Source organism: Chironomus tepperi, unplaced genomic scaffold, assembly GCF_022539635.2.
Source record: "Chironomus tepperi strain 1889 unplaced genomic scaffold, CSIRO-AGI_Ctep_v1 contig_244, whole genome shotgun sequence".
Taxonomy (NCBI): domain Eukaryota; kingdom Metazoa; phylum Arthropoda; class Insecta; order Diptera; family Chironomidae; genus Chironomus; species Chironomus tepperi.
In genome coordinates, this window is record NW_027226366.1 from 2,863,748 (window position 1) to 2,877,313 (window position 13,566).

Consider the following 13,566-nt stretch of genomic DNA (forward strand, 5'->3'; position numbering starts at 1 on the left):
CGTCATGAATATATGCTTGATTTACGATGCCACCATACTCACATATTGGCTCAGATGGCTCTGGATCTTTACTTTTCATAGCCTTCGGCTTTAATCTCTCAAATGTACCAATTTCCTTTTCTTTCGGTACTTCCTTTTCTTTCTTCTCGACATGATGCTTTATGTCTTTTGAATTGAGTTCCGGCAATGATGACGTGACTGTCTTATCTATTGATGAATCAGCATTTTGTTCATTTCTTGTTTTATTTGTACTTGTTGTATTGCATTTTGGCGATAAATTATCTAAACTTAAACCTAAATCTGTTAAATCGAGTGGCTCACGACTTCGATCTTGATGCAATAATCGATTAATTTGTGGACTTCTTGTTATATTCTCGGGCATATTGACTGGTGACGATGTGGAATTTGTTGGTAATTGCGAATTATTGTGTTCGAGTAACTTTTCAATATTTCTTTCGAGTAAGACTCGATCTAGGCCCTTATTATTGCATGTCGATGAATTCTGAGATGTCAAAGAATATTGATCGTGTTCCTTAATTGCGATAACAGTGTCTTGCATAGCTTGAATGTCAACTACTTGATAATGTTGCTGTTGATGTTGCTCAAATTTCATTCCCATGTATGGAGACGGTGTCTGACTGCTGCAACTTTGTATTGCTACCGGTGATTGCTTTGGATTACAATTTAAAGCTCGTCGTCCCATTTTTGGGGATCTCATTGGTTGTTGTTGATTTGCTGTCGTGTTTCTAATTTGTTGATGAATTGGTGACGATGGTGATGCAAATTTAGGCGGTGATGATGGAGTTGATGGAGCCAATATTGATTCTTCATTATCAGAACCAGTTCGATTTGTTGAGGTTGATTGTTGCATATTGTAAGGAATATTTTGTTGTATTGCTTGTTGTGATCTAAGTGGACGGTGCATTGATGGAGCTGTACTATCTGTTGGTGTTGGAGGCTCACCTTTACTACACGCAATTGAGCAATAAATCGATCCACGACGTGGCAAGAATGGTCTTCCCAGCAGTGAACATCTACATGTTGAACATGAAAAGCACTGATCTGTTGCATGCCAATGCTGACCATCATGACTCATTTGACCCTGATCGACACCTATTGTTTCACCACAATAATCGCAATATTCCGCAAACATGTTATCGAAACATCCAAGACAATATGGCTTTCCTTCTCTCATGATATAACGTTGACCGCCCAACTGCTTATCACAATCGAAACATGCAAAATGTTTCATATGCCATGCTCGACCCTCAGCTTCCGTACATTCATCGGCCAAAATTATCTAAACGAGGAATGAATAAAAATAAAAGATATGTTAATCGATGGGATTTAAATGCTTTTTTCTTGTCGTTAACGATAAGGATTTTCAAAGTCGGCTTAAATGTCCAAAAAAAGAAAAGAAAAGGAATACAAAGAGGAGAATTATTTTAATGTGGGTTTTCTCCAATGACAATACAATACATGCCAAAATCCAATAAATAAATCTACAATAGATTTCCTATCAGAGAGAAAATTTTCCTTTTTACTTCCATACGGGCTTTCAACAAATGTCCCCCCATGCAGAAAAAGAGTATAAAATTTATTTTCTATGTGCCATGCATGGAAGGACCGACCACGTCGACAAGAAAAAAAGGGAAAAAGGAATTGGCAAAGAAAAGTGAAAAATTACTGCAAATTAAATGGAAGTTTTCTCTCCACATTGTTTTCCATCCCCTGCCATGAAGGAGGAAGAAAGAATCTTTATGGCCTATAAGTGAGGGGGAATTGGGTCTTTAAGCATTGATTTGATATTATTTGTCACACTAGAGTTAAAATGTCTTGTTCATTCGGCAAAAGATGGATTATATTCTCAATGAATTTATCGATTTTCCTGCTGTAGTTGACAGATTTCAACTCCGGTAATATGTACCCCACATTGCTCCCCTTTATTTCTTACTTTTCTTATCTCATTTTCATTCCTTGCCATTTCGCTTTAAAACGTATAACTTTATCAGGATCCTACTGTTTAGGATGAAAAGATTTATGAAATTTCTTTCATGCGACATTTGTTTGACACATAAAATAGAGAAAACAAACTGGTGAAATGATTATGATGTGTAGGTTGAGTGGAAGTAATTTTTTGGAGACGCATTTTTAATATACTATTGTAAAATTCAGATATTTCTGGCATTATACATAACTAGGACGTACAAAGTGGGTGATTGGTTCAGTATCTTTGGATTTTGAGGATGTAGAATGCTCAAGGATGAATTATGGAAGAGTCTGTAGCTTTGAATAGTCAATTTCCTTGAAAAGCCCTCTTATGGACATAATATAGGAGCCTAGGGGTGTCCAGATTCACTATCAAAGAGATTTGAACAGGAAAAACTTCAGATTTTTAACAAAAATTGAGTTGAGTTTAGAGGTCGATATCATTGGTGCTGGTAAAGGGTCTAGTATGGAAAATAATGCACCTATACCAAAACATACCAGTACGAGAGAAATCAGCCCAACAATATTTCATAGCTTGGCAGTCAACACGATTCAATGCATTACTATAATTCCACTAAATTGCAATTTCAATTAGCATTTACGTAAATTCCATAAATTGATCATAAATCCTCCCTAACTGATTTCATACTCAATTATTCATCACATTAAAAAATCACTTTCCATTCATTTGCATCTTCATTATCGTGAAAAAAACAATTCCAATTGTTAATTATCATTCTTGAGAATGAAAGGAAACAAATATGCAGCATACAAGCTTAATGAAGTTCTGTTAAAATTGCACGTAAGTAGCAATCAATTAGCCAGAACTGAAATGCCTTACAATTACTATTGATGATAAGGAATGAATACGGACAAAATGAATTAAAGTACAGCCTTTGTCCTCAGCAACACCAAAAAGTTTATTGAAGACAAAGAAGAAGAAGTTGTTCGTACCTAATTGAAGATTTCATGAAAGAAGTTTTTACTTCCAATTACAAGTGCGGCACAATGCAAGTCAAGACAAAAACGAGAGAAAAATGACGTATCATTAGCCGCTTTTGCCACACAGAAACTCATTCAACATATTATGGAAAAAGTACATTAATCTTGACACGACACAAACTATAGACTTTTATATTATATATTAGCTTCTCATATCCTCTCGGTTGTATGGATCTCGATATAAGTGAGCTGTCATTTTATGATCCGAACAAATGATGCGTTTGACATTAATTCAACGTGATTCGTAGATGATTTTATTTTTATTTTTTCAAGATTATTGCTCGACATTTCGAGAGTATGTATGACAACAGCAATATTGGGGATTATGTTGTATAATTATCGTTGTATGTCTGTCAACTTCCTTCAATTTCTGGATTTTATTTCAGTTTTTGAGTGTTTTGTGAGCAGACATCAAGTATGCAACTCAAAAATTGAAATCTGATTCTCCATACATGACGAGCACAACCCCTAGTATCTCATATCCCCCAAATTTACTCAAAAAACAAGCTACTCTGAATATATTTCACTTCAAAAAAATGAGTATTCATTAAGATCATTGCAAAAAAGGCAAAATCGAAGTGATAAGCATCTGGTGTCTATGTCACATCTATAAAGATATTCCATGTTTAAGGAAATCGACCCTTCGTTCAATTCCGTACCAACATTTTCATTATTGATATCTCTCTTTAGTAATCTCATTCATTCTCAATGTAAATTGAATGCTTTTGAAGAGGAACAAGAAGTAAAGTTAAATTAAGCTAATAACAAAAAGGGAATTCAGGATGGAAATACTTTTTTAAGGATCGAAACGTGATAAGTATCGATGATGTAAATAAATGAGCTTTTTTATAAGAAAAAACTTTTAAATTTCAGCTTCATAGATTTTTAAATTAGATTTTGAAAAAGTTCCTAATGAAGTTTTGTGCCACTCAAGTCGATTCCATTCAAATAAATAAAGTTCAGGATATTGACAAACAAAATTACGAATTTTTGTATCCACTTAATTGATTTAATTTGTCGAACGGAATTGTGAGATTAAAATACTTGAAATTTCTGAAATGTACAAGACTTAATGAGGAAAAATCAATCTTGTTTTGTTGGCTACGGTCTTGTATACAGAGACAGATTAATTATTTTCAATTAATTAAGACAAATTGTGCTAATTGGATTCTTATATTATTAAAAAATGGAATGTGTAGAGCTGTTATGCAATGATATCTGTGTAAAGTATTTAATTATGGTAAACAAACATTGCAAAACTGTTTATTTATACTTAACCAGTAAGAGTTTCATCATAGATAAGTGTATCTAACATTGTAGACTTTCTGAGCTATCTATGGAGTAATAAGAACGTGATTTATTACTCAGATTGGTAAGTAGCTTCAAGTAATTCGCAAAAAAGTGGTTTTGTAATGAAGGATGTATAATATAGTAAGTTTAAAAGCTGAAGCGTTGATCAATTGACCAAATTGTGCTATTCTGGATGTTTCTGATGAAGTAACAATTCTACCTAAGCTTGAAACATCCAAAGAATCTGAACAAACGATTCACATTCTACAAAATACCCATAAAATCCTCAAAAACATCCAAAAGTCATTAAATTTCCACGATTCAATTTCCTAACCCTATCTCAAAAAGTAACAAAATTCATCGCAATTTAATCTCAAATAAATTCCATCGCATGTCATCAAAACTTGATGCGAATCTATTTCATCAAATTTACAAATCTATCAATTCTGCTATTTCTTAACCGTTTAAAACTCAAAACTCAATAAAATCTGTCCCTTATTTTCTGTATCCGCTTCAAGGAACCGAGGATGAAAAATCATTTATTTTTCCCCTTTTTTTTTCTTTGTCATCAGCAAAATTTTGCTTCCGACAAAACTTTTATTAAAATCGTAAAATAAAATATTTATGCCGAGAGCAACACAAAGGGGAGAAATCCTCATCATTACGATCATCATTACAAATTTACGTCATTTTTATCGTTGACACATAAACAATAAAGAACACTCACTTCATCGCACGCAGAACAGCGTGGCTTTAACGTTTCAGCATGATGGCGTCCACAATACAGTCGTCCTTCACGATGAAAATAAATTAAATCAACGAGTAGTTCCTTGCAAATACTGCAAGTGAAGCATGACGGATGCCAACATACGTTTGTTCCAAAACGAGATGCATTAACTGCTATGTCACCTGACATCATGACGTCATTGCACTGTAAAGAGAGAAACAAAATTGAAACATTGGATATAGAAAAAAAAGTCAAGCTTAACAAAAATAAAATCCCCTGACAATGCCAATTTCAAATTGTAAATAAAATTTATCTGAAATTTTCAATCTTCGATTGGATTTTTGTGTAAAATTTTTGCTGAGATAAGCAAAAAGGACATGTTGTGTATAAACTTTTTTTCATGAATATTTTAGATCCTTACACACATATATTGTATCAGGATTTTTCCAATTTTTGCTATTTTGTCATGATTTTTCAATTTTCTACAGCTTAACAGAACCGACAGCTTTTTTTTTGCTGGCAGAACAAAAATTTTAATTGAAAACTTTTGTATGCAATTTTTTTTGCGATCCATCGTTGTGTAAATTTGTCAAGTAAATATCCCAATGAAGATGAATGACATGGTAGAAATACAATATATGGTTTAAAAAAGTATATTGGTTGAATTGTCATTGTGATGAAATGGCAATTTTCAGAGCATTTATGGATGGATAAAGTAGAAAAAGTAGAGATTGAGGATGATTCATAGCTTTGCTTGAACTTGGACCTTGGTTAGGTGGACTCAAGGTGCATTTTATTGATTATAGACGTGCCAGACTTTAGTAGAGAGACCTAGACTAGTTTAACATCATTAAATCAATGTGATTCATAGTACTTAAATATTAAAGCATGATGCATCATCTAATTATGTCAACTTACACTCTCAGTTGTTCCCTACACTCGGTAAAGGACTAATGTCCATTAAAAGTCCCAAAAACTAAACAATTATCAACTAGTCATGAACCATAACCAGCTTAGAGCTTCATCTACTTAATAATTATAGTTGAGCATGCTTTTTAGCGATGCTCAGTTTAGTCTACTCTTAAGAGTGCGCTCCTTGCCATCAAGAAGAGCCTTAGAATAGAATATAATGTTGGGTTTGCTTATAGCAACGGCACTGCGATCCATGATCTGTTGTACCATCCTCAAGAGGAGCATTACTAGACATCAAGTCAAAATAAACCCAAACCATCAATATCACTGCATAATACAACATCCATAATTGAAGAATACCAGAAACAAACCAACCTAAATATAGATACATCTACTTATAAGCGATGACGCGTCAAAAAAAGATTTTTTTTCTAGAAAAATTAATGAATTTAATTAAAACAACATTGGACAACAGTAGGAAGAGATTAAGTTAATTCCATTTCAAGCTATGATGAATAAGTCTTTTTTTTCCAAAAATTTTAAAATTCCCAAAAAGTTCACATGAGTCTTGAAAGTATATCATCTATATCTATTGCTCTAATATTCATTCTAACGGCTAAAGCATGTTTGCATAATAAATCAAATTTCCCGCTGATTCAGTTAATTACTTCATTGCGTGAAGCAGAGCTGTAACGAGCTTTTGTGTTACAAAACTATTCTGCTGTCCATTCTGTTTTTACAGTCTCTAAAAAAAAGACTTAACAAGTAAAGGCAGTAAGAAATATTTTTTAATAGCTTTTGACTCAATCTTCGGACAGATGAAATAAAAAAAAAGATACCTTTTTTCAATAACAAGAAAACAAGTTCCTTGTTAAAGTTGGAAGCGAGTCGTTTCCATTCACATTTCTCTTTACTGCGTGGCTGCAAGCGTGTGCACTTCTTCATTTACGCAATTTTTGTATGATTTTAATCTGTTAATGTCGATGTTTTATGATTATGAAATGCCAAGATGAGCAATTTTTATGCATGTCGATTAAAATTTATAGATGGGGGTATTTTAAAGGTGTGCGAATTGGATGAGTTGTTGGAACTAATTTATTGAGGGGAATTTTTCAATTTAAAATGAAGTCGTTCTTGGTTGCTATAGAACTCTCGGATGGAGAGTAGAGGAATTGGAACTAAATTGCATCTAACAAGGTAAAGATGCGTTTTTCAGTTTACAGCATTTTCTTTGCCTGCCAGGGTAGCTCAAATGAGGAAGAATGTGGATCGAGAAGCTTAATATCATAGTCATATCCTCAATAAAATCAGCAATCTCAAGACAACTACAAACTAGGCGTTCTAAATACTCAAATGCACAATAAATCAAATTCCAACTTTAGCGGGACTTGAACCCACCCACCTCATTCAATTATTAGACATAAGCTTTACCCACTTCACTCACAGCGGTCGGTAACAAACTTGACAGTCTCTTCTGCATAAAAAATTGCAATATAAACCAACAAAGTGTCTTATCAATGGATTTTCATTTCATAATTTATATCTTCATGACACAACAGCATCAAAGTCTATTGATCTTCTCACATAGAAAGTGCAATCAATTCACTTTATCAGATAACTCAATCTCACGATGTCTAAACAGCATTAATAGTCTATTACCTTCACTTTAATTGAGTCATTCGATCAAAATTAAAAATTCCTGTTACTCTCACTAATAGAGTAATTTTTTATAATTTATATTAATTTCCTAGTTAATCTGTCAATTAACCATCAAACCTACTACTGATAAATATTCAGCATCGAGAAATTGCAGTAAGTAGCTTGTGACAATGTAAGTCATTTACATCCAACTTAAGAAACAGATCAGGAAAGAAGTGATTTTTAATTGCATCCTACATTGGACGAGCCTTAAATGTTCGTAAGAGACATAAAAATTTCATTTACTGCCGCATCTTAAATGTTGTAATTTTAAAGTGGATTGTCTCAGCAGCTAATAGACTTTCCATCCACAAGACACTTTACGTAACTGTATTGGATACAATTTTTGTTTAGCTTGTTTTGATTCCATTAATCACCATCACTTTCTTTTTTTTCTCCAGTAGAAATTGAATGAATTCATTTATGGATAGTCTCTAGGAGATTATGTCTATGGATCGTACAAGACTAAGCTAATGTAAAGATCATTAAGATGTCGGACACGTTAAAGTTTACAATGTTTTTAAAAAATATAAATTTTTAATCCTCACGTATTCCCTTAGCTGCATGCATGTATAATAATAAACAAATGAATAGCACTAATGCACAGCACAATGGTGAGCTTAATTAAAAGGCAATTTTATTGATTAAACATAACACGCATCCAACATTATATTACATCTAATATCGTATGTCCGTTATTTCAATTAACTGCGACATTTTATCAAAATCATATCATCATATGGAATGTCTTATCGACCGAGACCTCTACTTAGTCTTAGTCACATTAAGAAACAACATGAGAAGGAAAAAATAAATAAATAATTTACAGTTTCAAACGTATATGCTTCTTACACTATATGCTCATTATTAGAGCGGCGGTTTTTTGCTATCGCCAACGCTAACTCCCTTACTCAATTGTATTTATCATGTTTTAATGCATCACAACAATCATCAATCATTTGGTTCTTTTTATTTAAAAAAGAAATAGAAATATTGTTTCGTTGCTCAATGTATATATTTAGAGCAAAATGATACAAGAATCACAAAGAAGCATGCTGTTATACGGTAATTGTATGTATGAGTACACAAGGAAATATTTTTCAATAGCAACATAATTTTTAAGCTCAAGATAACTATTTTGTTCGCATACGTGTGTGAGCTGAGCTGTTTGTGTTGACGGAATTTGATGAAAAAATTGTAGCTTTTGTCTACACTTTGGTTTTTGATTATATGTTTTGGATGTTGCTTTGAGAATTAGCTGTTCTGAAGTGTTTGAGATAATGGAATGGTTCGGTGCCACTTTTTTCTACGATAGATTATCAAATAGTTGATGATTTTAAGTGGTTTTGATGTTTTAAATTGCAAAAAACTTTTTGAAGTGAGAAAATTTTTCATATTCAATAATTTAAAATTCAATAAGTCGTTGTAATATTATTTTTGCCTGAATGTTAAAATATTGTTCAAAACATGAACATAACCAAATTTATTGAAGAATTCTATCCAAAATTCAAATATTTCCGCTCAAATAAATGCGCAACATCCCCCAACTTTAATCCATTTAAACCCAAAGCATTCCAACTCTCGTTAAATTCAATGCAAACATAAAAGTCAAAGGAGGCTTATTTGTATCTTTACATTTAGCCATTAAAATTAAACGAAAAAAAGAATTCTTTAAATTGTAACAGTCACTAGTACATAAAACTTCAATTTTCCCTCGGCATAAACTCTTTTAATGCCTTCCATTCACATTTGTAGAGCTACAAAATTTACCCATCGATTTGCTCAACTAGTCACAAAGGAAACGAAATAATTTCATGCTAATGAAGTCTAATTATTACGCAAGAATGCTTTTGTCGACCTATCTCACTCCAACAGAAGTGTAAAAACTGCATTTTTGCATTCAGAAATCTGAAAGAAAAGGTCTAATTACGACAACATTGTAGTGCGTAGCCTCAGTTCTATTATTATGGTTAATTTCATATGAAAATGCATTAAACACATCGCTTTACCTCACGGCTGAATTTAAATCTGGTTTTTTACGTCTGCATTGGCATGAATTCTTTCAATAATTTTTAAATGCTGTTCATTGTGCATACATATGGTGGTTTAGTATTGATACACATACAAGGAAGCTGTTTGGATAATTTTATTATGCAAAAACGAGTGACAGGCAAGTAGGAACTTGACTGTGTTTTAATAGCGTATTTCCAACTAATCAAGAAAATTAGTATCAATGGAGGAAATGGTAAGTGATTTTAATTTTGTATTCATTCGCGATATTAAATATGGATGTAAATGTTTTGCAAATTTATTAAGTTTATTGTGGAATTACTATTAAGTAGGTTGGAGTCTAATGAGTTTCCGTGGCTTGAAGATTTAAATTCAATTATCAGTCAATTTTTATATTTGAATTTTTAACGGTCAAAAAATATTTGAATTTTTAACGGTCTATAAATATTTGAAATTTCAAAATTTATTAGAATTTCTCTTTTAAAATTCAAATCAAGCTTTAACTTTCTCTTCTTTAAAAATTCCCACAAAACAAGAACTTTCCATTAGAAATTATCTCAAGCAACTACAAAATCCAGCACATGACTGCAGTAAGAAATCTTTTATGAGTTTATACAGCAAAAAGCATCATCCTCGTTACACATTCCCAAGTCCCAAGCACATCATAATCCTTTTTTTTTTTGTCTTCCTTTTTTCCTCTGTTCCTGTTTATATGTGTGTACATATATATGCTAATAACGTAACTCTATTTGCACAGTCTGTCAGTCCTGTGTAAATAAAGAATAAATCATGCTTTTCCATACTTTATTTCCCCAAAGTCTCTTGTTCCATTCATCTTCTTCTAGCTTTTGACTCTCTCTGTGTATATTTTTGCATGTCAATGTGGATAATGAAATTAGGGGCTGCTTGTCTTTGAGTCTCCTACTAACTCAGGCAAACATTTTTTTTATGAAGGATTTCTTTTTATGATGATGAATGCCATGACTGTGACACACAACACTATTGGGAATTTTTAATCTATATTCATTATAAAAACTTACGCCTTCACACTGTTGATTGACTACAAGCTGTTTAACAACACCACGTCCCAATGCATCACGTTTACGTTGAGATGAAAACAGACGCAATTCCTTTCGTTCCTCTTCCGTTAATGAATGACAATAGCGAACCTGTAAGTAATTTAATGAAAAATCAATTAATCTTTCGTCACAGTTAAAATTAGTGTAATTAAAAAAAAATTCAACATTCTTGCATAATAATGCCATCCATACATCTTCATTCTCACACGACACATTGTGTCCAGCATGAATCATTTCACAATGAAACTGGAAATTCAAGTTAACAATTTATTTTATAGTGCGATTATAATAAGAATACAACAACTTCTTATACACGGGCATTATCGTTTCAATAACATAAGTAGAAAAGAGTCTGATGAAGCGATTAATGAACTGTAATGGAATATATATAAAAAATACTAAGAAGAAGCATAAAAGCCACTTTAAAATAAAAATTGTACAACAATGCCATTGAAATCGAGAGGGATTTTATACTTCAACTTTATTTTTGTTTTGTTTTAACATTTTTTAATATTTTTTTGGATGTGATAAGCATGAAAATATTTTATGGAGAATTAAAATCAATTTAAATGCATTGTTAATATAAAAAAATATTCAATTTTTCCACTTCTTCATGATGTAAATATGCTGAGTTATGATTTAAAATGCGTACTTGAAAGTGCATTTAGCGAACATGATTGGCGCACAGTGAACAAAAGGAATTAAATGGAAATAAAAAGAATTGGCAAAAAAATGAATTTTATTGCCATTCACACAATTTTTTTGATGATATTTCAGAATTTATTTTTTATGACATTTGCATGTGGAAAGTCGGTTTGAAATTGTGAATTTTTAGTGGATATGGCGCAATTGCTCAATGATTTGATGGAATTTTTAAGGATTTGTCCGTAAAGACTGGTTTCATATACTCATTCATCAAAAAGGAACTTGAATTTATTAGGCTGTGCTAACTCATGCTTTAGATTTCACCAATTGTACCCTATTATATCCTATTGGATACAATGCCCTATGTCATGCTATAGACTTCCCATTTTCAGAATTAACCATGAAACAGGTTGTCATATTTTTATGAAAAGTTCAGAAATTAGTTCAGTTGAAGACTTCAAGTGACAAAGAATAATCGAATGCCATCTTAAATTACCAATAACCAACAATTGGCTGTTCCTAATGGCAGATGAAATCAGCCATCGATGCCGAAGATAACATCCAACATTATACAAAGAACTGCATCAAGAAAATATCGTGTTTCTCACGAAATCAGCTCCTAATCTTGTGAGTACATGCTTTTTCAGTTTTCAAGTGATGATCAGCTTAAAACTCTGAATGACCCCATCGATTCAAGAGTTCAATTCTAAGGAAATGACACCAAACATTCCAAACATAAAGGACCATTCTCAATAACATACTTAGTCATTTAAATCCACTAGAAAAAGTTCAAAACAGTTAAAATAACATCTTCAATCTCAAAGTCTAAACAAGTCACAAAAATTCCAAAAAAAACATTCATGAATTGCATTTCACAGCTTTCATTCCCACAGCATAAATGTAAATTTCACTTGACTATATTGTCATTGCAATAATATTATTTTTTCCTATGTACGGAGACCTTCTCTCTGAACTATAACTAACTAATTCAGTATAAAAATGATTATTATTTTACACGCTACCGAAACGAACGTGACATGAATTTTTGTTGATGAAAAATGCCGAGCTTTAAAATTCTTTCGACGTTCAGGAATGAAATGAAATGAAAGAAAAATAAGCATTTAAAGTAGTCGGCAGTTTTTTTTTCAATTTCATCTGACGTAAATTAACTCGAATACTTCGTAATAGACTGGAAAAGTGTCTATACACATGCAAATCATTCTGGTTTAATTTCGAAACATAATATCTCATACTCACTTCATTGTCATGGGGTGGCAATTGCTGTAGAAGTTGCTTAACTCGATACCGCTCACCAACGCTATTTACATACGGAACTTTATCCTCTGGAATTGTCGAAAAATATAAATGAACCTGGAAATACAATACATACATAATAAATGAATTAGAATAATTGCAAACGGAGGAAAAATTACTTAAAATGTAACAAATTGGGCCCAATAAATGAAAATGGAGTATAACAATGCAGTATAAAAGGCTGTAAAAGCTATTGTCAGTTATTAATTATGATAAAAACAAAAGCACACCAAATAAAAATTGAGTTTATTGCGTGCTAATGAAAATTAACATATTTTTATGTAAATTTTGCATTCTTTCTTCTCGTTTTTTTTTTTATTTGTGCCTGTAATTCCCGATGCTAAATTATGATTCGCGCCCCTGTTTTTCTTTCTCACCTTTCTCTTTTCTGGTTTGGCTTTTTCATTGAATTGTGCCACCCTAATATGAATATTTTTATATAAATATAGAACATTTTCTTATCATCATCACCATATAAGCAATGAATGAAAATGGAAAAAGTTTGTCGGATTCTTTTCTGGAATTTCCACATCGTCGATTGAAATTTGGTAATTCACATTTTTTGAGAGGACTATTTTGGGGGAATATTGTTTTGAATAGATTGACATTTTGTCTGATTTAGTCAACAGTGTAGTGGATTGGCGAGATCTTTACCAAATTTATCAACAAAACTAGTTCTACAATCAAAAATTTAAAATAAACTCCGATTGTATTCACCAAAGTACATCAAAATTATGTCAATCAGTCATTGCCACTGTTTACTGTTGATAAAATTCATCAAAATAATCAAATTCTGTTATTTTATCGATAAATTTTAAAAAAAATATCTAAATATGGCAAAAAAAAATCTCCATTTTGTTTCAGAATTCAGTTGAATAGTTTTGAAATTTAAAACGACCG

The 13,566-nt window shown here is 32.0% G+C and overlaps 1 protein-coding gene across 4 annotated transcripts in view; it reads right to left on the reverse strand.

Moving 5' to 3' along the window:
• Positions 1-13,566, reverse strand: part of LOC139091361 (protein prickle-like) — a 112,884-nt gene that overhangs the window by 682 nt on the left and 98,636 nt on the right. For all 4 annotated transcript variants that reach the window (XM_070641406.1, XM_070641403.1, XM_070641405.1 and 1 more), the window contains 4 exons: positions 12,610-12,723; positions 10,669-10,797; positions 5,009-5,212; positions 43-1,300 (listed from right to left, as the gene is read on the reverse strand). In XM_070641406.1, coding sequence (XP_070497507.1) covers positions 43-1,300; positions 5,009-5,212; positions 10,669-10,797; positions 12,610-12,723 — 1,705 coding nt within the window. The remainder of the gene's footprint in view (positions 1-42; positions 1,301-5,008; positions 5,213-10,668; positions 10,798-12,609; positions 12,724-13,566) is intronic.